At 43.9% G+C, this 25,603-nt stretch overlaps 1 protein-coding gene across 3 annotated transcripts in view; it reads right to left on the minus strand.

Annotated features, from left to right (window-relative positions):
- CZH18orf25 (chromosome Z C18orf25 homolog) overlaps nucleotides 1–20,089 on the minus strand; it is a 41,043-nt gene extending 20,954 nt beyond the window's left edge. For all 3 annotated transcript variants that reach the window (XM_032205401.1, XM_032205399.1, XM_032205400.1), the window contains exons 1-2: nucleotides 19,969–20,089; nucleotides 4,643–5,459 (exon numbers count right to left, since the gene is read on the minus strand). In XM_032205401.1, coding sequence (XP_032061292.1) covers nucleotides 4,643–5,366 — 724 coding nt within the window. In that variant the 5' untranslated portion in view covers nucleotides 5,367–5,459; nucleotides 19,969–20,089. The remainder of the gene's footprint in view (nucleotides 1–4,642; nucleotides 5,460–19,968) is intronic.
- Between the last annotated feature and the right edge of the window lie 5,514 nt (nucleotides 20,090–25,603).

A 25,603-nucleotide genomic window follows, 5' to 3' on the forward strand; every position in this document is an offset into this window, starting at 1 on the left:
GGCATAGCTGGAAGGAGGATTTTCTCCTTCCATCCATCAAAAGGATGGTTAACGTGACTTTGGGATGTTCAGGAAGAGCTTTAGCAGCAAGAATGCAAGGCCATCCTCATTATTTTACTCTGCTTATTAACAAGAGAAGGCAGCGGTATCTCTATTTTTAAGTTTAAAGTTCACTCGGGAATCCTCTAAGAAGCAACAAAGCCCCAAGAAGGTGAGGCTTTGCACCTGTCTGATAAGCAATAACCAATGCGTGCATGCTGGCCTAATGCAGGAACGTCACCTAAAGGTGGTCCACAAGGAGACAAGCACCATGTTAACTACACAAAGCAGCTATATAAACTGACAACTTAGTACATAAATACGAAACTCGCAGGATCCTCTAGCTTAAGAATAATAGAAAATATCTTACGAGGGAGAGAAATCATTGCACAACCTAAGCATACTTGCTAATAAAAGCTTAAGGCACTAACTCTTTATTGGGATTCCACTGAGCGTACGAAATTACAGTATCACTTGAGCAATACATTCATTTTAGGAGCTATTTAAATGAGGTATACATAAGACCTTCAGTAACAGCTAAACAAAGCCTGGGGTTACTCTCTTTTTACTTTTCAGCAGTAGCAAGGCTTCCAGTTGAGGGGCAAAGACTTTCTATTAAAAACCCTACTTCTGAAGTCTTCTCTCTCAGACATGCTGGAAATTCATCATTCAGGTCCACTGCCCAAAAATAAATCACTTTATAGTAACTACCTTTCGTCTCTTTTGATAGCATTTAACTAAAAATAATTAAGTAAAATGGTACCTTTTTCCTAAAATGTGGCTCCTTTTGAATACTCAATATCTTTTTCCCCCCTGAAAAAAGTATTATTTCTGTTCACATACTCCTAGTGTTGAACAGCTGATACGTTTGTATTTACTCTTCTTTAGTCAGGGAACTTATCCCAAGACAAAAGGACTAAGCAGCAGCCTGACTTCCACAGATTTAACAGCTGACACCTTTAAGTAACGCTGACTAAGTTTTAACTGCAATTTAAATTAAAACCACTGCTGACAGTGATATGTGAGATACAATATAGGCAGGCTTTTAAAGTTAAGAATGAATTAGCACAGTCAAAGCTGACAAAACTGTTTTGTAAACTAAAAGAGACTATGTACTGAAATATACATTACCCTGTAATGTCATTTTTTTTAAAAGGCATCATTTATAGCATACCTACAATTTACAGCAGCAGCAAACCAATCTGCTTCAAAGGCTTCCCCTGCAGTTCTACTTATAACATATCCTACTCGGTTGTCATTTACTGGTGGCCTTTGGTGTTTAAAAAAAGTAAGTCTAAAAATGCATTTCTATTAATACTAAAAAGCTAGCGTTTATCAAATTGGTCCCCTTGCTAACTGCAAGCTTGCAGCTCTAGTTTTAGAAGTCAGCCAAGACGCTATCACCTGCAGAACAGCACCTATGGAACTTCTGTTGTCTCTTTATGGGATCTGTTAATTAACTACCCAAATAATGACCACGTCCAAAGTCATTTAATTTAGGAAAACAGACAACATAACAGTTTAGAAGTCATGCTGCATCTTCACTGCAATCAGCACTGGTGGACAATACCTAGCCATTTTCCTATCCTGCCCTTCCAAAGGAGGAACTGACTCCAAATCACTCCGATTTTTCCCTATGCTTATCATTCTTCCAACAAAATTCACCCCTTGCAAGATGCTTCAGTCTAGCTCTGTGCACTAACCTTTGGAGGAAGTAAACTGGCTCAGAGTCCCTCACGCGCACTGTGCTCCTCTCTTCAGATTTCTGTGTATTAAAAATCCTTTTTTCTTTTTCAAACAAATGAGCTGCAACATCTTTTTTAAGATCAGTACTTCGAACTACAGATTTTTGAAAGCCTAGAACGTGAGTCATCCCTATTTCAATTCAGACCTCTTCTTGAGTTGTAGGAAGCACAACAGCGGTGAAAGGACCATCTTTTCATATTATATTTAAATTTTTTAAAAACCCTTTCCTTCTTCCAAAGAAATAAACGTTGATTTCCAGACTTGCTCTCATGCCAATATCATTTAGAGTTAACTTGTATGATCAAATCTGAAAGCATTTAAAGGGGAACCTTTCAATAGCAGCAAGTCTAGAAGAATTTATTTTAGGACTTGAAGATCATCCTCCTATGCCCAAAGCAAATGCTATCTAGTTTTTGTTATAGCATGGTAAAATCCTACTGCCAACAGAGAGGCTCAATCATTAATATGTAAAAAAATTATTCCTCACCTGCAGTAATTCAAAAATCATGGCATTAAACGAAATAGAGCCCAAACTGCTTGAGTCAGTGAGAAAATTCTCACTAGCATCCACGAGGTTTAGGCTAACCCTGTATTTTCAGATTTCCAGCAATGCTTTGCTACCCTGTATTATCTTCTAACTACTCATTCCTCCCCAAAATTTTGAGGAAGCTTAGAGCACAAAGCTAAGTGCACTAAAACAGCTGTCCGTTCAGGAAAACAACCTAAACCACTCTGCCCATCCCAACAGGAGGGCCCATGAACCTGTCACTGCAGAGGGGGTGCTGGGAGCCCCCAGCCCACAGCTCTGCAGTGCCTGCAAAGCCTGCAACAAGTGCAGGAGGCGTTTTTGGCCGCCCTTGTCCCATCTCTGCAGGGGATAGTTTTCCCTCGGACTAGCAGACTGCGGCCCACAAACCAACGTCGTTTCTGTTTAAAGGAAAACTGCAATCTGGCAGGTACACATTGTGCCTAGTCACAGAAGGACAGCTCAGAAGTTTTGCTGTCTTAAATGTAATTTGGTGCCAGGTGCGTGATAACAGCCTCCAAATAAATAAAGGTCACTGTTCTCCAAGGTGGGTTTTGCACTCCCATGTCTTGCAACCCAGGTAAAATCAGGCTTTGGTTTAATAATCATGAAATCGACAGGTTCTTCCATCAGCCACAATGGGACCTTTTCACTGCACACCTCTCATGGCGAGACCTGGAGCTCAAATACTGAGAAGCCAATTGACACGGAAAAGTACCCTGGTGTGCCTTCAGATCTCAGCACTGCAAGTCAGAAGTCTGGGCAGATCTGAAAATACCAGGTGGTACCTTTCTGGGTCACAAGGTACTTTATAATTTTTTAAAAAAAATGAAAGCAGTGTACCCTGAGGGATTTTGCACTGAGGGTGGGTGGGTTGTTTTGGGAGTAGAGGGGCTGAGCTGTCCCAAAACTCAATGAAAGAAAGTTTTCTTACACAGGACAGGCTTTACATTAGGTCTTATTGCCCAGCAAAGCGTAAATAGAGTAAGTAAAAAGGCACAGAACTATGAAAGCTAGAGGTCTGGCTAGCTACTAAAATGGTAAAAATAATTTTAGAGTCTCTATTAAAATTTTACTGCACAATAATTATAGGAGGATTATGCCTTTCCCAGACTTTCCAATAATAAACATTAACTTCCTTTGTGCAACCTGCTTCCTAGCAGTATGTGGGAAAAGTGCCAGTTCTCCTGGTGGCAGGATCGCTCACCATAACCAAGCCAGTTAGAACAGTGATCATTATTTGTAAAATCTGATACAAATATTTTAAATAACTCTATTCTAGCAAACATTAATTCGGAAACTTAATATTAATTATTGCAGTTTTCCTTTTGGTCTTCTTGCCTTATGTAAGCTTAAACTTATCTCCAAAAAAGCTTCTAGCACAGAAGGCAAAAAGTCATGTAACCCAGTAAAAATTGGCAAGCCAAAAAGTTTATTTTTATGTGATTTTATTTTTGATTGCCATACGATGGTGGTTCTGTGGTATAATATTCTGCAAGAGCAGCTCACACAAAATCCTGTCCATGGCACTTAGGCTAATAAAAATAACAAAGACTCAGCAGACAAGAATTTGAAGAATCCAGCTTTCTTTCACTAATAACATCATAAGAAGGCCCCTAAAATTTGCTGCCTCCCATCTTTTAACATGGATGTCTGGGAAAATCAAAAATATAGAAATGATAGATCCTTACAACATAGGAAAATGGTAACAGATTTGTCTAAAACGCTGAAAATTTAGATTTGGAAACAGCTTGGGCACCTCTGTAAACGAATTCTTATTTCTGTCCCAAAATAGGTGACCAGCAGCAACCTGCAAGAATTTACAATAAGGCTAAGTAGGTTTGTCATGCACTGAAATGGAGAGCTGAAAGCACAGTGTAAGTGCAGTAGTGAACAGGGCCTTACTATAACACAGGCAAGAGGTATGCCATGTCATTTCGAACACAGCTGCAGAGCTGTGGTCTTAATATATTAAAGCAAAGCTGGCCACTTATCTTAAGAATGTATTTATTAGATTATCACCATCTAATGGGATTTAACAGCACTGACATGAATTCATATAGGCTTACAAAGGAAGAGATCTGAAAATTCCAGAATTCAAAGATAGTCCTTCCTCCAATTAACCATTTCTACACTTTGTTGGTATGCAAAAGTGCAATGAAACCTCAGAACAGATTTTAAAGTTTGCCCATATCTTGTTAATATACTGCAGTCTTCAAATTTACAGAGCTGCAGTTCTGGTTTTTCTCAAGTGTCACTCATCTAACTTAGCATGACAGCTGAGAAACGATGTCAGATGCGTTACAGTTCAGTTTAAAAAACATCCTCTACCTGGTATCTCTGCAGTGATTGTCTTGCTGCTCCCTGAAACCTCTTCATCATCATCTGATGAACTCGTGCTCGAGTCACACGTCAGGTCACTATCACTGGTACTGCTGTCCTGCAGCAGGTTGTACTTCTTGCGAGCAGCTGCCTCCCGCTTCTGTCTTAACAGCCGGATTCTTTCTTTGTGCTTTTGGCTTCGGTGACCTTTTACCTTGGTAACTCGACCATTCTGCTTATCGCTAGACTGGCGGTTTTTCTTGGCAGCCATTGTTGAAGTTTCGCTTTCGGACCTGGATCGCCTGGATTTCCTCCCAACTGCAGCCCCAGACACCCCCGAAGGGTCTCCCTCTACAGCAGCTTCAGCTTGACAGGGCTCATTCTCTTCTGTGGAAGACAACGTGTCTGAGTCAGCCAAATGCCCACTGGAAGAAGGGGAAAGCATGCAATGATTAGAAGAGTCACTCTCGTAAACTCGACCACCCGTTGGCTTATCGCTCTCCGTGGACGCCAGCTGAGACTCCGAGGAGTCTCGCCGCAGTTCCATCAGTAAGCAAGGCATCGAAGAGAGCACTGCGGAGTCTGAGGCAGCGGGCACACTGTCCTTCTGAGGATGTGGCTCCAGTTCTAAAGGTCCGTCTTCATCGGGAGCAGTCTCCTGCTTCTCGGAAGCCTTTGGAGGAACTTCCGAATCGAGAAGTTCTTCTGCTTTTCCCACCGCCTCCATCTTCATTTCAGAACGCCGAGGTTCTCCTGGTCTCAAAGCATGGAGCACGCGGACTGGAAGACTGGGTCAGCTAGATACGGTTTTCAGCAACACAGCAGCCTGCACAAGAACAGAACAGTAAGAATCATTTACCCAAATAACTCTCTCAGTCATCTTGTTGCTTTCAATCATGGAGAGCATTGCTCAGTACCATACTGCTTTTTTTCCCCCCCATTTACTTTTTCCTAATGAACTCATCCCATTACACCAATCTACTCGTCCTTTTACACACTTAAGAAAAGCAGCACTGCACACATTGTAAACATGGCTTACCTCACTAGATCAAAACAATTAGAAAACAAAAATATTTACTTTTCCTTTACAAAGATTTAAACCAGTGTCTTATGAGCAACATACACTAAAGTTCTTTACCTAGGCCTTTAAACCTTTTAACAAAGAACTTTAGTACCTATGAACAAAGCCAGAGCGAAAACTCCCAGACTTGTAGCCATCTGCCCGGACAGCCCAGAACACTGTCCAGTTTTCATCTTTATGAGAAATCTCTTCGCAATTGATCAGGGCTCCAAACTTTATAATCTAATGTTTTTAAGATAATTTATAAAACTTACAGTACCAACGTGAGCCATGTGTAAAAACGTATCAGGAGCATCTAAAACACCACTCGGTGCTCCTTGAAAGGCTCCCGTACAAGTCCTGCTGGTACAAGAACCTACAGGCTGACCTAGTTTCTCTTAAATCTGCCAGGAGAACAGCATAAAGTAGTATGGGCTGCAACTGACAAACAGTATCCACCCACACCGCTATTTTACTTTAAATTATAATTTAATAAATTGCATTGCTTCAGCACAAGTACAAAAAACAAGCTATTTTTCTGATTAATAACTTGCACGTTATCAACTAAGCAGCACTTAGAGCACCTTCAGGGAATTAAAAAAAAATAATAATAAAATTTCAGCAGTACAATATTTATCGTTTTATCTTAATTTTTCACACTCTGCCTTCAACCCAAATTTCCATTTGGAATTCAATGCAAGAAAAAAGCGAAGGAAGTTACCGCATTCGCTCGCAGATTAATTGTATGGAACAAATGGTTCATGGGTTTAGAAGTACAGAAAACAACAAATTTATGGCACTTCAAAAAAAAAAAAAAAGGCATAGACACATAAGGAAAAGCAATATTAAGCTTTACTATTTTAAAACAGCATTTTTGCAGGCAAGGGCAAATAGCACTTGAGCAGCCTAAGAGAGCATAGATGGGTCAGAGAGGTTTTTCTATGCCCTGACAATCCTTCTTGTCTCCCCATCGATCCCAAGCTGCCTGTATGTGAATGCTGCTGCTGCCTGTAGCACAGAGTGAAGCTGCTTCCCTGGTTCAAGATGCTCTGGGTTGTGCTGTCTGCCCTAACCCACTTCAAAACTTCACTTTCAAAAGAACATTAAAGTAGAGGTCGTGTCTCCTTCAGGCAAATGAATGAAATGCTGGATGATGCAACAGATTTATGAAAATAAATATGGGAAACACCAGCTAAGGAAAGAAAACTTAGTTAATAACAGACAACAGAAGAAAGGCACAGGTGACAACTCTAGGTATACTAAATACAAAAAAGGAAACAAAAAAACAAGTAGGAACCCCATTTCACGTGAAAAAATACAAGAATAGAGTAAGTTTAAAATAAAGGAAAATAGATAGAGAGAAAAATGTTCCCAATATTTGCACTGAGAAAAATTCTCTTGAAACCAACTTAAAAGAAGAATTTCTGGAGATGGTAATTTAATGTAGGTAATAAATATCACGTAAGAGCCCATTTATTTACCAGGCCACAGCCCAGTATCAACAAACCCACATGACGAATACACCTTTGAGACAACAGCATCCCAACGCTGTAATAAAATCAGTATTCCTACATATATCATCTGCAAATCTACATTACCAAATAATGTTCCTAGGAGACATGAAAGCAGAACAGAGATCTGATGAATATATAACTCTTGCCAAGCCACTCACAGCGGGGTATGTACTGTATCTGCTAGTGCAACTCCCAGCTTTTGCTTGGTAATACACTTTGAACAGAAAAATACCTTTCCTAGGAACTTTGAAATGTGATTTCTACTCATGCAGGAACAAACTTGGTTGCTCAAATACATACAGTAAGAATAATAGCCTGGCCAAAAGAAATGCATTTTAAAATTCAAGCTAGTAACCACAGAACAGCTTCTGTACCCTTCACCCTTTCGGTCAGGGGAGCCCAACACAGAGCTAAAGGGTGGCACAAATTGACCAGGGATTTTTTTCTCATGAGTGTCCTACCCAGGAACATCGTCTACTCACAAGCCCCAAAGGGAACATAAAGACATCAGTACTTGACCTTCCATCTTGCTGGTCTATCAGACAAAAAAAAAAACAACAAATATTATGTTTTATCTACATGTTGCAACCTTGCTGAGAGTCTAAATCCAAAATAAAGCCTTTTATTATTATGCAGGATCATGTTTTGACTACTCAAACCACACCAGACCTCTTTTCACTCACGCTGCAAGAATTTTATAAAAATTCCGAGCTTTAACAACCCAAATACAGAGAGTCACAGAACCACAGGACAGTTTCTGTACAACGGGTCTGCTCCGAAGTTCTCTGCTCCCAGCTCCTGCCCACTCAGAGCAGGACCCGTGAGATCGGGCTGGCCACAGCCTGGTCCTGTCCTCAGCAGCCTCCCTCAGGCACCAGGAGTCTTCACGGGTGGTAGAGATGGTATCAAGGACATCCAGCAGCCTCCTCATCCACGGCCTCCAGTCTGCCCTGCTGGCTTACGTGATATCCCTAGCTTCATCTGCAGGAATTCTGGTGTTACTGTGCATAAAAAACTGCACATTTATCTTGGGGGAAGAAGGTTTGTCGTGATTCGAACAGACTTTGCTGTAGGGAAGAATGCAGACTGTGGGGGTAAAATATCTATGCCAAGGAAAGTCACATCTCAAAGAAGAAAAAAACCATTGATTTAGCTCTATTGGAGAAATGTATAGATCATAAAGAGAAATAGGACTGTACTGAAAAACGCCCGTCCTTTCTTGTCACTCTCTTTTCTTGCAATGGCATTAGAAAAGGTGATCTCAAAGTAACACAAGAAAAAGAACAGTTTTCTTCTTAAACGAGAACAACATAGCACTGAAAAATAAGCTGTGGTGCTTACAGACACAGATGGATACTTAATTAGATATTGCTCAGAAATGTCACTCTCCTTTCTCAGACGCACAGATATCGACTGAAAAAAGCAATTCTATAAAAACTCCTAGGCTAGCTTTTTTCAACAGATTATTTTATTTTTCAACCACACACAGCAAGCACCACTACGTGGAAACCTTTAAACATCTACCTGTACACGAGAAGTGCTTTCAAGTCACGGACTCGTTTGTAAAAGCAGACAATTTGCTCTCTTTGAAAACTGCACTTTTGTGAAGAAAGTCAGGAGGATTCCAAAGGTCAGACGAGCAGAGACAGCCCAGCCAGTCTCACAGCTCGCTGCCTCTCATCGAGATGTTTTTTACCCCCTGCTCACGAGTGGGCAGTCCTGCTCCTTCCTTTGCTCCAAAGCTGGCTCGGCCTTTCTTGGCTAGATTCACTTCAGGAGGAAAAACAAAACAAAACAAAACAAAAAAAAACACACACACCCCACAAAATACACAAAATATAAGAAATTTTCTGCCAGAGCTGGCAGTAAGACTAGGGAAGGGAGGGCATGGAACAAAGCATCCCTTCAGATAAAAACAAACCTGACAAAAAACTACCTGCTGTTTGATCTCATCACACCTTGAACTCACAGGTTCCAAATCCCCACAGGGGGGACTGCCAAGTATTTCCTTCACAGCACTGTTTGCTCTGAGATTTTTGAAGATAAAAAATGGTTAAAAACCCCCCAAAAAAGAAATTTGAACAGAGGTATTAGTAGTTCCGGAAGAACAACTATTGTGGAATTTATGCTATTAATATATTCTACTGCACAAATAATTGTACCAAGGACAGTATGGATGCTTTTAATCAGTAACTGGCCACATGTGCATCCTTCAAAACATTTTTGTTTTGCTTTCAGCAAAGCAAATGTCCTTTAGAATTGTAAATCCTGCCATGTCAGTAGGAAATGAGTTTCACCCAAAACAAATGATAAAGCCTGACACACTTAATAAACATCATGATAGCCTCATCTTCTTTGTACGTCATCTTTTTAGGTGTTATTGAACTGATTCATGATAAAGAATGAAGCCTGCGCTCCCTCAGCAGCTGTGGGTACGACAGACTCAGAAGAAGTAAGCCTCTCACAGCAGTTTGCTCTTAAAAGTCACCGTAAAGCATAGAATCACAGAATATCCTCAGTTGGAAGGGACCCACAGGGATCACCAAGTCCAACTCCTGGGTCCCCAGAGGACCACCCCAAAATCAAACCGTGTGTCTGAGAGCATTGGCCCAATGATTTGTGAGCTCTGCCAGGCTCAGTGCTGTGACCACGTCCCTGGGGAGCCCGTCGCAGTGCCTGACCACCTCTGGGTGCAGAGCCTTTAGTTCACTCCTGGCACATTTCACAGAACAGCCCAGGCTGGAAGGAACCTCCAAAGATCACCTGGAAAAGTGAGCCTAGGTGAGAGTACCTAGCACAAAGCACATCTTGAAAACCTCCGCTGACGCAGACTCCACAATGTCCTCTTACCCAGAGGGCAGCAGTTCACTTCTACCTGCTTATGACTGTTCTTACACCAGTTCCAGCAATTGCTTACATTAAAAAATATACATATATATCTAGCAAAATACTGTCTTTGAATGCCATTTTAGCATTGAAAGAAAAAAAGGTTGAACAACCCACCTCCTCACACCACTAGCCATTCATTCACAAGCTATAATTTGAAAAAAGAGAAACGGTACCTATAGTTTTGCAGAAAATGTACAGTTTTGCAGAAAATGTACAGTCTGTGACTAGCTAAATGAAAAGTTAAACTGCAGTGCTGCAGATTAGTTACTTATTTAGAAAACAGAGCTAACTAAAGCAGTCTGCCCAGAGGAAATACACCTTACAGCTCCAGTTTTCATCTAAATGGTTTTACATTTATATGGACCTAAAGAATACAGTGGCTGAAACTTCCCTAAACAATGATTTCTATCAGCAGTGGATTATCTCCTCTTTACCGAAAGCAACTGAGCATGGATGGAGTAAGAGCTAAACAAGTTATAGACAAATGTATACAGCTTAGCCCAACAGAACTGTGTAAAAGAGTCTTTTTTTTTTTTTTTTTTTTTAAACAGTAAAAAATGTAAACATTCTGACAAGAGCAGCAGGAGCTCTGAATCAAGCACTTACCTAAAGATAGGGGAGATGGGGAGGGCAGGAGCAGCACACAACCTGGATACTGAGGAGCTGACCATGACACCCAAGACTAATTCATCCTAACAGAACAGTAACTTGGGCAAACACCAAAGTTATGCCCACTTGTGACAGAGAGTCACACGACCGTGGAGATGTGGAGTTGCAGTGACTGGCCACTTCTGAATGTTTGCCTAAATCCTTTGCAGGTGTATCCACGTGTTTGCCATGCCTTCTTTTTTACTCTAACCAGGCTTCCTAATGCAGCAAGCTCATCAGTGCCATTCTCCTACTAACACTAAGCGTGGATGTGCCCAACAACAAAATGCCTAAGTAATTAAAAACTAATCAATCCACAGAATTAGACCACTAAAAAAAACTAACTTGCATGATGACAAGGAAGCAGTGATGCTTTCTGGACTTCCCAACTGCTGTCTTTTGTACTCCTCCACCTCCTCCCCAGGGATACCGCACATTCTTAGCACATGCCTTTTATTTCCCTCTAAGTGTCACACATACCTCTGCTCTTCAAACAACACAAGTGCAACCAGGACTCAATTTAACTCAAGACAGTTGACTCAGCGCTGTGTGGATGTGCGTGCACGATGCTCTAGAGCAGATTTTTCATAACACTGAGCCACCCCCGCATGGATACTGTGTAATTTATATAGTGTTCCTTTGAAAATGCTGCCCTGAAGCTGACTCACGAGCATACAATTCTACCTAAGGCACATTTCTGGGAGTGGAGTTGGCTCTTTATCAGATGATTCATAAATCAGGCCTGGTAGCAACCCTAAAGAATAGGACCCTTTCTGCAAGGGACGTGGTAAGAGAATTGAGGTGTGAAACAAAAGAAGAAAGGATTAAAGTAATGCTCTGTTTCAACTGGTTTTGCATAAACAAACTGAGGTTAAAAATAGGCTGCTCCTACTGTGGGCTCAACAGGCTGGCTATACAAATTATTCAAGGCAGAATAAAAACTACAAGCATATGTATTAAACAAAGGTTTGGGAAGCATCCTTTGAAACCTTTAAAAGCAACATTTTCCATTGTTAATAAGAAACAAGGTTTTACGTTTAAATACTGGTCTTTGCATTCTAATGTTTAATGCACATTTCCTGCCTCTTCCAAATAAAATAAACTGTACAAATAAAAATAAAGTAACTACCAGCTACGGGTTACTTTACAAGTTGACAGAGTCTTGCAGAAACATTCACCAGCTGCACCAAAATCCCACAAAAATCACAGTCCTTGTAAAAATAAGTCCATTAGCATACAGATAAAGACACATTTACCCTTCTAAAATACCATTTCTTCCTCAGAGCATAACTGTCTTTCTTCCAAGTGCACAGTGATCTAAAGTCTACAGCACTCTCTACTCCATAAATTGCAGAGGGCATATTTTTATCACTACCTGTTCCTAAAAATTTAAGAGTTTCACTCAGATTTTCTTTATTCTTTCAATAAAACTAGTGGTAGAAATTCATGCTGGGAGAGCCATGCTTCATTTCTTTTTTCCTCTCCCATTTATTAGCTTGCACAAGATCACCCTACTGAGGATAGCCATAGAGACGCACTATCTTTTTGTAAGACTTTGAGTTTAACAAACTTTCCCATTTCACCTATCCATTTCTATAACTCAAAATAAATGTGCTTCCTCTGTTGGTTCACGCCATTTTAAATAAGCAAACCTCTTCTCCAGAATCATTGGTCCGTTGTTCTACTGTGGTCAATAAAGTAGTGCTCACAGAAATGCCACGTCTTTAAAATTGCTTGGGAACAACAGTAACGCTTCAATCCTGGTCTTCAGAGTGCAGATCTGATTTCTATTAAGAACGTTTATCTGTAAAAGCCTGAAAGTAATCACACGTTGCATTACCCACTAATAGCTCAAAAGGCAAGAGCAATGTAACTTCGAAGCACGAGTCATCTCACTGCTGTCTCCGGCAAAATCAAAGCAGATCCAGCACAGACAGGCACAAACGAACACTCTGTACCCTGCTGCTGCTGTTATTTGGAAAATGTGAAGCAGCAGCGAGTGCTGTGGGATACTCACACGGCAGCTCCACAAGTCCTTCAGCCCCTCCAGCAGCTCCGTGCCACGGCGAGGAGGCAGAACTGCCCACCTGCTGCTCCGTCTGCCATCCGCCTTCCCAGGAGGAAGCTCCCTACCTGATGGCAGGGCCAGGGGACTGAATGAGATCAGAGAACTACACTCCAGGAGAGCAGGGTTAGCAGCCTAACACAAGGGACAGCAGTGACAGACCTGCAGCGAGGGACAACACCGGACAATCCACCTGATCTTGCAGAAAACCACCCTGTAATTAAACAACCCTTGCGACGGGGAGCACAGACACTCTCAATAACGAGCTGTTTTGTCAAGTTCTGTGCCACTGCTCCCTTCCAGTTAGGGGGCTGCCTGCCTGCTGCAGGGACCGTGCCAGCTCCTGTGCTCCTCCCGCAGCTGGTGCGGCACACGAAGGGACTCACCAGCAGCTCACCATCTCTCAAAGCTACCTAAAAGACAAAGCCACTCAATAAACTACCACTGGTATCGATTTATGACAGCCGTCTGTCTTTAACAAAGACGAGTTAACAGACATATTAAGCAAACTTACAGTCTGCAAGTATTTTACCATCAGCCCATTTTACACATCTTTGTCACATATTAGTATGGAAGGAGTAAACGCAAACCAAATTTTGTGTATTTTAAAACTTTGAACACCTAAATTCAATACCAAAACTGTGTTTGTTTGTTTTTTTTTCTAAAGCCAGAATCTTCCTGCCACATGTGGCAGCGACATAAACATTTTATGGTCTGGACAGCTGAAGAACTAGGTGACAAGCCCAGACTTTACACACAGGCTGGAAAGGATCTAAAAGCCAGACCCTCACCTCAAGTTATTTCCTCATCCACAAGTTATTAGCATTCATTTTTTGATTTACCTATTAAGCTAGAAGTGTAAAATCTAAATGCTGTGACATGAAATTGCAGTAGGCATACTACTAAAAAAATAAATGTTATCAATACACTAATGACAAAGTCATTCGGTCAAATTATGAACATTTTAGCAACAGTAGACATCAACTGCTGTTGGGCCATTACTGACGCCAAAGTCTCTTTCTAAAAACTTGTAATAAGAGATACCAATTTATTTTGGTGTCTAACAGATTGCAAATGTAGTTTCTACATGTTCAACATGCTCCTCTGAAGGAAGCTGTTGTTACAGTGCTCTGTCGTGACCTAAGGACTCAGCAAGCCACACAGAGCTCCAGCAGGAACAACCTGCTGCCTTCACACTAAGAAAGTTCACCTGTGCTGCTGGACTGTAACCAAGACCACAGCTAACAAGACAGCCAAACTTTGAGTCTGTATTTTTACAAATCCCAGTGCACTGCTCCCTATTTGAGGTTTCCTAAGAAACTACTGTGACAAAAAATACAGGAAATTCTCACGGGACTCAGCAGCCATAGGTGTCTGGACGCAGGCAGTAAGCAAGAGACTGGGGCACGATCTGTTACGGCAGGAGAACAGAGCACGTCAGGAAAAAGGACAGTGCAGGAGAGGGTTAATTAGCTTTTGACAGCCAGCAGGTGAATAAATTAGTAGGAAGCACACAGGTTGGTTCTACAACTGAACAAAAGCTGCTCTGGGTATTTCTAACACACAACTGACTGGGTCAGAAGCCAGCTGCATGTGCATTATGAATAATGTTTTTAATGCTGTTTTTACTATCAGATACTTCCTAAAGCATTTACTTCCAGCTGGCACAGGTGAAGAAATTAGACCTTTGCTGTGAGAGGACAACAGACAGACCAGGAAATAGGCATTTCTTTCCCACAATGTACAGAAGACTTTGCATGTATTTGCCTACAGGGATTAAGTATCAGCATACCCAAGAGAACACCAAGTTACCAACTATAAAGAGAGAAAGAAAACTGGATGGTAGTTTTCATCAGTACCATGCAGGTAGTAACAGGAAAAAAAAGCCCCACTTACCCTTAAATAAAAAACACTATTTACCCCCAAATGATTTTTGCATTATTGTTCTTTACTTAAGGAAAAAAGCTCAGCTGGAAGAGCTTTCTTAAGAATAACGCTAATAATTAACAATAGAAGATGTATAAGTAACATACATATAACTTTCCTAGCAAAAGGAGATGTAGAAGAAAAAATGGTGTTAAGTGTGGAATATTAATTAAATCCCACTGTGTTCATCCAACACAGCCCTATCGTTGATGTAGCTTTACAAATTCCATGGGGCAGTAAAATTCACTACAGGTGTTAAGTAGAACAAGCACTTTCACCTTATAACCCAAAAAAAAAAGAGAAATCAAATGCATCATTAAAACAACTTTTAAATTACGTGAGGTCTACAGCTTCATAAGCCCTCAAAAAGTAGCTAGCTGCAATATGATACTCACTAGATTTCCCTAGCTTAGTTTTGCTGTATTCAACAATTTCTGGAGTTTCTGTTATTACAGTGGGCTGATAAAAGCTGTAGATCAAGAATGGCCTGGGATCCAAGGCCTGTGAATCGCCTTTAAGATGACTTATTAATATCAGTAACCAAACCATAGAAAATAAAACTTAATTTCATATTTTTTTTTTTAAAATAACACATTTATTTTCAACTCCTCATATTCTACGCAATGCTGATCAAAAAGTACTAGGAGTTCTGGGGGAACCACAGCTATTGACAACTCAAATTGTATTTATAAGTAATTCAGCTCATGAGCACCGTTACCTACAAGCTCGTTCTTTCCCACAGCGACAACTTCATTTCCAAAAGACATCCTGTGAAACACAGCGAGACCTCAGGCTACCGGCATTTCATCCAGCTCACTTCCTTAGCAGAGTCTCTAAAAAAACAACCCTTATCTTACATTGTATTCCTAACGAGAGTACTCGGGATTAATAGACAGCTTCCTGGCCCAGCCTTTATCACTCTTCCCTAAAATTTTGCTTGTACCAGGTTACTTAGATCTCACTACAGGAGCTGGCATTCCCACAGAGCAAGAACTGGGAGAGTAAACTGAGGAGTCGGGAGATTTCCAGCTGATTAGAAACCACGGTACAGGAGAACCATGCTATCTCAATCTTATCTGGCTATCATGTTAAGTTGCTTCTTTTTACTTCAAGTTTGACAGGACTGTTGGAGCATACGGTGCAAACTGCTATCATGGAAACACAATATTCCCAATGAAAAAACAATTACTGAAATGGTGGAAACTACTCACAGACAACTGGCACTGCAAAGCCTGGCTCTCAGCTATTCCCAGCTCTGCTACTGAGAGCCTCTTGGTCTCTATCCATTTTGAATGAATGGAAGTGAAATCTGCTTTCTCTGAAATAGTCCTGGAAGACTAATGACCAAGCACTATGAAATAAGACATTACAGAAGAAACGTGGCAAGAACATTATCCAACCACAGTCAGTTTCTGCCTGCTCACTTTGAGGAAATTATAAAGCATAAAAGCAGAAGAGCGTCCTGCAGGATGCTGCAGAAGTTTCATTATGAAATCAAAGCTAAGATGCAAGTACACTGAAACAAAAATGCTAGCTTGAGTCTTAACTACCTGCATTTAATTGAAGTGTCCACCTATTCTTATGACTTAAAAGCTGCCAGACTGAGACCCAACAGCTTTCAGCTGTCTTCTGGGAGACAAGTATCACAAGGTGTGATATGGCCAAAGTCCGTACACTATTTTGTTAATTAAATCCACTTCTGAACATTCAGGAGACAGGCTATGTGGTGAAACTGATTAAAAATATCTTCTTAAATAAAAAGGGGTACTAGGTCGGATGCCTGGGAATCTAAAGACGACTCACCACACAGCCATGGGCACGTTACTTGACCTCCCTGTGCATTCAGTAATGCATCTGCAACGGTGTAACAGCAACACCTCAGGCACCCAGCTGCATCTCATTTCCAGTCCTGAATGAGTAATGGCCATGTGCCTCAACTGCAGAAACAAAGTCACATCCGTGCAGAAATTACTACACCTTACCAGCTCTGCTCGTGCTCATCAGCCGTGCGAAGGGGGAACACAAACAAGTGCGAACAGGCAACCACAAATTTCAATTCTAACTTCACAGCAACTGGGTGAGCGACACTATCAGTCGCTCCAGGCGAGTTCAGAGATGGACTTGGCATAAAGCAACTGCAGAGGCTTATAGTTACTCTATATCTAAATTAGTATTAAAAAAAAATAAATAAAGATAATATATTCTGTTGTTTTTGTTGTTTTTTTTCACCCCCCCTCAGAACTGCCCGTATGTAGCAGTTACATCCTAGCTCCCAATTTGTAGACTCAAAGCAGAAATTTCTGCTGCAGCTGATCCCGGTGCTGTAACAGCTCAGCTGCCCCGCAGCTACAGCACCAAAGTCAAAAGCTCTGGTTCTCTGCTGAGCTCCGCTTCGTGTGCTGGAAAACAGAGCCAGAAGTGGCTTCCTTGCTGACCTACACACAGCCTAAGCTGCAGTCTCAGCGCTGTAATCATGCAGCAGTTCTTCTTTATCCCCGTGCTCTCTCCCAGCCCCGAGCCCGTCACGCTCTCCCACGGCCGTTTCATTTTTGGTTCCCCACAATGCACAAGTCAGCAAACGCTGTTCAAGTTCTAGTACCTCCTTCCAGGAGAGCCTCTTCTGAGGTGTGAGTTACGTGCTTGAAGTACTGAAATCTCTCACTTTGATCTAGTAAATGTGTTATTAAGCCTGCTGCCCAGCTTCTGTCAATGTTTACAGGTTTGTAAGCCACATGGTCAGCTGCAGGCGAAAACACAGAAGCAGAGATGGACCACAGACCCCGTGCTCAGAAAGTACCATCAACCCACTGCCTTTGAGATGTTACAGCGAACGAGACACAGGTTGATGGAACAACTTACTCATGTGAAAAGTTTCGAAGCTTTCAATGCTTTTAGTGGTAATATTTTGGCCAGAGTGTAACCAGACTGCTCACGCAGAGCGGAGCCACCTCAGCACGGCGTGCGGATGCTCCCACCCTGGAAATAGCTGTTTTTGTGAGATGCTGATATCTTGTGGGTCACAAACGTCACAGGCATCCTTGGTGGAGCAGGGGGCTGATGGGATCACGCGTAAGAGATAGTGAAGAAAGTGAAGAAAATCTGTTCCAGCCTTGGAGGCGAGGTGAAAAAGCCTGCACTGTAAATGTAAACACCCAGCAAGGAGACAGGGGGGGGTCAGGAAAAACGAGGCAATTATTTCTTGTTGTTCTGATCAAGTTACACCAACTTATCTCCGTAACGCTTAGCGTTCAAAGCCCCCCACCATTCTCTATATTTACTCTTTGTTCATCCAGTCTTATCTTACCCCACTAATCCCCACCTCGTCCACGCAGCCAGCTGCCCGTTTGCCAGACGCAGGCAGACGTCCTTCCTTCCTACCTCCCCGTTATCGCTTACGGCACAGCTCGGCTCACGTGCTGGGACCGCCGCGCATTTACCGTTCCCAACTGCCTTGCGGTCGGCTTCGGGTTTCTTCCCCTTTTGCTTCCCCCCACGGTACCCACCTCGACGCATCCGCTCATTTCCAAGCTCATTTTTTGTGTGCTTCGGGTTTTTACTGAGCGGGCAGCCCTCGTGCAAGAGCAGAGGGCCAGGCTGCGCCGCGCGCTGTGCGCAAGGAAAGAGCCCTTTCCTCTTCCTGATTTCTCAGGAATTTCTCATCGCACCTCTTTGTGAAGCCTGTGTGCTAGCCAACTAGCAATTAGCTCAAAGAGCAAACAGAAATAGTCAACACATTATAATTAAAAATTCAAGTGCTTAAAATGAGTCACAAGTGTTATTCTCATACTTGAGCACAAATACCAGCTGCCTGTACTCACGTACTGCCTTCCTTCACCCCCCGTCCCTCCTCCCAAGCCACACAGACAAAACACCAGCCTTGCTGGTATGCCAGAACCACAGAGAGCAACCTTTTATTAGCTTTTAGTGGCCACATAACCACCTGCTTTGGAGCTTTCTTCGCCAGCAGCAGGCTCCTCTAGGTCACCGGACACATGAAATGCTCACAAAACTGCTGAAAACCGACTGCCGCGAGGGAGATGAGCTCACTGCACTTCATCCCACTGCTCCTGCACCAAGGGTTTACCTGCCATCTGAGCTCCATGTGGGGCGTCTGGGTTTAGCAAACACGCCTCACAAGCAACTTAGTGTTCTCCTCAGAGGTTGTTACACACTTATTGCCTCCACAAAGGCAGCTCTCCCTCCTCCAGGGCAGCAGGGAAGCTGCTCCTCTCTCAGAAATGGTGATTATGGGTGCGAAGGGAGGCAGGAGGGCCACACGATGAGCACCTCAGAGGAGCACCGTGTTCCCACTTATTTGGAGTGCATGGTGTATCACCAAGGTCAGACCTTGGGTTTATTAACCCATCTAGGCAACTGAAAACACTTTAAGACAAACATTTTAAGTGTAAATGTTTGTCTGCTGTTCTAAGGAGAGAGATAATACATTTGCAGTTAAAGTTTTTAGCGTGCAAACTGCAAGTATCCTGTCCTGTAAGAAGACTGCTATTCAGTCTTAAGCTTGACAAGTACCAGAAAAGACTTAAAGCCAAATAAAAATCTACTCGGAGGGGAGGCGTTTAAGAGAAAACTTACACTTTTCAGGAGACGATTACAGGTCCAAAGCTTTACTGCTCATTCATTTTTAAAAGCCAGAACTACGGTAAAAAAAATAAAAAATAACAAACCGGGACTTACACTTTCGCCACAGCCCCTCCACGTCCAAGCTGCTGGAGCCCTTGAGGTGCAGCAGGGCACTCTGTGCTGGCAGGGAGGTGCCAGTAAAACCCAGTTTAACCCAGTTATCGCCTCACACAGGTACCTACAGATGTCAACACGAGCAGCTGGACCCCGCCACGAAGGAACCAGGGCGTGAGCACGGCCAGGGCAGGCTGTGAGCCCCCTGCCAGAAAAAAAAACAAAAAGAGGGGGCGAGACCTCCCCGAGGGGTCCGAGGAGGTGTTTGGCGGATAGCCTCGATGCCAAGCTGTGAGACTGGGGAACGCGCCTGGCTTCCCCCAAATAAAAATAAAATAAAAATTAAAATTAAAAAAATCGCCCCCCTGCCGCCCCGCAGACCCCCAAAAGTTGTGCTTTCCTCCCCAAAATCCCTCTCTCTCTCTCTCACACACACACACAAACTCCCACCCGCCTCAGGGAGCCGCCACACCGCGACGGGACGCGGGGTAACGGCGGCCACAACGGCCGGGCCCCGCCCGCTCCGCCCAGCGCTCACCTGGGCGCCGAGGGCCCCTCCTGGCCGCCTCCTCCTCCCCCCCGGGGGGGCAGCGGCTGGGGCATGGACGGCCGGGAGGAGCCGGGGGGGGGTCTCCGCTGCCGCCCCGACACCGGAGAAAATGTCCCCGGAGGCCGCGGGGCTCCGCCGCCCGCCGTCACTTCCGTAGCCGGAGCAGGCGAGCGCCGAGCAGAGCGGCCGCCGCCCCGCAGCGCCTCGCCGCGGCGGAGGCCGGGCAGCGGGAGAGGGGGGAATGGCGGCGGGAGGAGCGGGCGGGAGGGGAGCCCTCAGGCGGCTCCCTCCTCAGGGGAGTGTGGGGTGAAGGGAGAGAGGCGTGTGTGGGAATAAAGATGTGTCCTGAGTGTGGTTTTTTGTCCGAAAGAGGTGGGTTTTGTCCGAAAGAGGGGGTGTTGGGGGGTGGTGCGGAGCGGGCAGTGTTTGTAGGAGATAGACAATTTGTCGAGAATTGGTGCGTTCAGAATCGGCGCGTCAAACGCGGCCCGTCCGAAATTAACAAAATCACCAGAATCAGCGCATCGAAATCAGCACGTACGAAACTGGCACACAAAAGCGGCCCGTCCGAAGTTGCCCCATCCAAAATTGGCGCCTCAGAACTAGTGCATCAAAAATCACCACATCCAAAATCACCACATCAAAAATCGGCCCGTCCAGAATCGACGCATCCAAAATCGGCACCTCAAAATCGGCGCGTTGAAATCGGCCCACCCAAAATCACCACATCCAAAATTGGCATGTCCAAAATCACCACATCCAAAATTGGCACATCAAATTTTGGCCCCATTCAAAATCACCACATCCAAAATTGGCACCTCAAAATCGGCGCATCAAATTTGGCCCCGTCCAAAATCACCACATCTGAAACTGGCACCTCAAAATCGGTGCATCAAATTTTGGCCCCATCCAAAATCACCACATCCAAAATTGGCACCTCAAAATCGGCCTGTCCAAAATCACCACATCTAAAATTGGCACCTCAAAATTGATGCATCAAATTTTGGCCCAGCCAAAATCACCACATCCGAAATCAGCCCGCCCAGAATCAGCACATCAAAATTGACGCATCAAAATCGGCACATACAAAAACTGGCACAATAAATTGGCCTGTCCGAAATCAGCCCATCCGAAATTAGCACCTCAAAATCGGTGCATCAAAATTGGCCCACCCAAAATAGCCCTGTTCAAAACTGGCACATAAAATCAGCCCACCCAAAACTGGCACATAAAATCAGCCCATCTGAAATCAGCACATCCAAAATTTGGCCCTTCCAAAATCTGCCTGTTCAAAATCAGCCCATCCAAAATTTGGCCCACCCATCCAAAATCAGCCCATCCCAAAACGGTGGTCTCATTAGCAGAGGGCACAAGGAGGGCACTGTGAGAAGACAAAGGGTGATGGGTATACATTGAACCACAGGAGGTTTTGTTGCCCCGTGAGGAAGGACTTTACAGTGAGGTGACAGAGCACGGGGACAGGCTGCACAGAGAGGTTGTGCAGTCTCCTGCTCTGGAGATATTCAAACCCACCTGGATGCCATCCTGTGTAACATGCTCGGGGTGACCCTGCTGGGCAGGGGTTGGACTGGGGGATCTCCTGAGGTCCCTTCCAACCTCGGCAATTTCATGAATGAGCCCTGGGCACCCCTGCTGGCAGCTCAAACCCAGAACCACCTCTGCTCTCCCAAGCAGCTTTAACCGTGCCCTCCCACCGACTAAAACCATCTCTGGGCAACCTCTGGTTCCACATCCCAGCCTCTCTATTTGAAGGAAGGGACGTGCTTCGGGGGCACGACTCCTGAGAGACAGCTGGCACACGGCTGCACACGCATTAGGATGCGGCAGCGAGGAACAGGCAATGCCGTGTTGGACGGCACACAGGAAAGCATAACGACACAGGCGAGGGCGGCGAGCATCTGCCGCACATTTGCAAAGAAGAGTGATAAATGGAAAGGAGCTCAAAGAGCCGCAACTGAAGGAATCAGCAGCCCGGAGGCATTATGAAAAGAAAGAAGAGGTTCTGAATATAATAGGTACACTATAATTAGTAAACTAAGCAGGGACACATTAGTGATCTGTAAATATTTGAATGAAGTAAATGGCATGAAGGGAGAAGACTGGTGATACATTAATGATTTTAATGGGGTGAAATTAAGAAAGGGCATGTTTAAGCTGAGAATCAGGGTGGAAAGCTTTTGAATAGAGAACCGTAGGCTGGAAAATTGTCTCCCTAAGGGAAGTGGTGAAAGCTTTATTGCCTGAGACTTTAAATGCCAGATTAGGAGAAATACCAGGGGGATCGTTTTGAATTTTCAGGGAGATAGGCTGAAAGATTAGGAGAGGAAGAAGAAAAGTGAGAGGTGGTGCTGGCTCCAGGAATTCAGGGAGTACAGCCTAGCAACTCCTGTACTCCTGTACTCCTTTGGCTCTCTTTTATCACTCTTAGGCTGCATCTGCCAACAGTGAAATTATTTCAGCATTAGTTACCCCCACAAGGAAGCGATAAGAACTCCTCTGCCACAACGAGCGGCTGAGACACGGGAGTCTCGGCAGAGCACCTCTCGAAGGCTCACGGGGAAGCAGCAGAGGTTTGTTTAGCTGTGGAAGGAGGCACAGCACGAGCTTCCAGGGGACCTCGACATCCCCTCTGCAGCACTTGTGCTTCCCCAAAGACAATGGGAGGAAATTAGCTCAGCGTTCGCCTGCGGTGTGATGATGTCTAGCAGGCGCGGGAATGACCCTGTGCTGTGCTCCCGTGTCAAAGTAAAAGCTGGATGCCAAGCTGCTCGGCTGGTAAGTGTTTCCAGGCTGGTTTCCCTCGCTGGGTCTTGCAGGGAGAGCAGAATACCTCCTCCGTACCTGCTCACACCTTTTGTCCTCCCCCAGGGCAGAAGTTTCCCTCCAGCTCCAGACCGGGAGAATGATTTTTCAAGAGCCCATCTCCATGGGTCCACAGGCACATTACTAAACATCCTCTGCAGAAAGAATATATAGAAACTTCACCTTCTGAGTAACATTTAAAAAACGCCCATTTTCCAAGCTCAGCTGCAGGCTGCCAAGCATCTGAAGTCACAAAAGCTGAAACCCAGCCAAGCCATCCTATCTGTGCTCCTGCTCCCTCACGACGTCGCACCATTTCCTCCACTTGCTGACCTGGGATCAGAAAAGAGGCACCCAGGACACCAGCACGGGGGTGGCAATGCCCCACACGGCCCTAAAATGCTCACCTCTTCTCTAGCTGCAGCCCTCCTCTCCCAGGGAAGGAAGAAAGCCAAACCTTCCTCACTGCTGGGTTTTGCCAGCCAATGTTGGCTAATTAAGCAGCTGTGCTGTGCTGCTTAATTAGCATTAAAGGCACATCTAGCATGGGGCTAGAGGAAACATTTATTACATTAGGTCTTGAGTTTGGAGGGTTGGTGGTGTTATTTTTTTAATTTTTTTTTTTTTTTTTGAACCAGAGATTGCACAGTTTAGGAAGAATGGTGTAATGCTGAATTACTTAAAGACAGATGGAGGTAGTGCTGTGTCCTACCACGTAGGTGGAAGCCAGCTAAGAATGAAGGAAATGCAAGTTTGACTTGAAGCACACGCTTACTGGTAAAGCCTCTGCTTACTCACTTCTGATTTATTTTTTTATTTTTTTAAGTGAAATATTTCTGAATTAGAGAAGCAGAAATCCTTCCAGCCTGGAACATGATTGCTTTAATGAAGTTAGTGCATAAAAAAACGTAAAATGTTTCTAAAGCCACATGAAGATACTAACAGCAACAACATACTCGGAGACGAAGCTGAAGGATTTCTTGCAGCATGCACGGCTGTGCAGACCACAATTACTGTCGTTCCAGCACTGGTCCCTGTAATTTGAAAACTCAAAGAGTAGCTTAGAAATCTTTCCCAGACCTATTCAGTACTAGATGTGATTAAAAAAAATACTTAAGTACATTTACAGGCATGTTGGCACATCCCTTTTTTTTTGTTTTGTTTTGTTTAGAACTTCCCAAAATAGAATTCTTTATCAAAAGAATATTTGGAGTGTTTTACGGGAGACGGTACAACATGCAGCCAACCTCCTTTTCAAATACATCTTGAAACTATTTTAAGATTTTTAAAATGTATTTAATTCCAAAGTTCTCTATCTACTTAAGGGTTAAGATGAATGAAGAAAATTTTGAATGTTTTCAGCCAGAGTAAGCTTGAAAAGCAACCTCAGTGAACTATTTGCAACAAAGAGTATTTGTACAATATGGACTAGACAAATTATAGCCAAGTGTCCATCCACATCTTTTGATCCAGTGTATTTAGAGTAAATATATATGTATTTTATCTCATTGGCCTTAATTTTGCCTTTTTTTTCCTCTAGCATTTTATTCTTGTTATTCTAGTTTAAGTACCTAAGCGTTTTCATTTAAATAAATCCATACCACTGAGCTCATTTGAAGATTATTTTTTTATTATTATTTTCTAAAGCAATTATTGTTTTGCATGCTGTCCTGATAAGAACAGTCTATCACTTTGTGGTAAAATTTATTATACATTTATACAAGTTTATACTTGAGGTTGACCGCTGATTTTCACGCCTACTGCATAACTTTAAATCCTTTTTTTATTTTATTTTTTTTCCAGGTGGAATTGGGATCCTCATATTTCCTAGGGAGGAACAGAGTGAGCTGTGACAAAGCACACACGTGTCCTACATGGGACGGCAGTACAACAGGGCAATCCCCAGCTCAGGCTGAGCTGAGGGAGCCCCACATGACTGGAAGCCTGGGCAGGTGTGATTATTACACAGCATCCCCAAAAATCAGACTCAGGGTGGAGCAGCTGATGTAATCTGCAATTGGGCTGAAGAAGCAAAAGCCTCCCCAGGCAACTGTGTCATTCCCAGTTGGGTGATTATTTCCTAATATACAGCAGCAGAGAGGTCCAGCTGGCAGCCTCCCTCCAGGCTGCAGCACAGCTCCCTGCCACCAGCTCTGACCTCCGTGGAAACACTCAACAGCTGCCAGGGCAGAGGGCAAAGCCCAAAATCAAACATTTTCTCAGCCAAGCGCGCTTCTGACTCGGCAGCACCTCTGCAAGTTGTTCCTGTGCTGGCATCCGATCCCCAGTTTGGAAAAGCCGGGCTGCCCTAAAATACCAGCGGCGAGCAGGAATGTCTCTGATCGCCCTGCAATGCACCCTGCCCATGCAAACGTGTAACTGAAGAGCTGAGACATCTTACTGACAGTCCATTTGCTGCATAAATCTCATTTATTTGACTTTCCCTGCTCTCATCAAAAGCCAAACTGTAGGACCTGACAACTGGCTCCTGATTTATATTGCATGTGCTGCAGATGGCTCAGCTGTGGCACACAGCTCGCATGCAGCTGCTGGGTATTTTTTCCCCCCTTACATTTCCAACCCTGGGAAGCAACACATGGCTATCTTTGGACAGCTCTCGAGTCGGAGTCCAGCCCTGCCATCCTCTGTAGTCGGGCTTTTTGCCAATGAGTGGGCCACAGCACATGCTGCCGTGCTGTGAGGTAGCACAGCCAGGAGCCATGCAGCTGCCCTGCAGGTGCAGGCGTAGAGACCCCCCCCCCCCTTTCTCCCACCAAGTTTCCCAACTGGTGTGGTGTTG

This window comes from Aythya fuligula, chromosome Z (genome assembly GCF_009819795.1).
Source record: "Aythya fuligula isolate bAytFul2 chromosome Z, bAytFul2.pri, whole genome shotgun sequence".
NCBI classification, from domain to species: Eukaryota; Metazoa; Chordata; class Aves; order Anseriformes; family Anatidae; genus Aythya; species Aythya fuligula.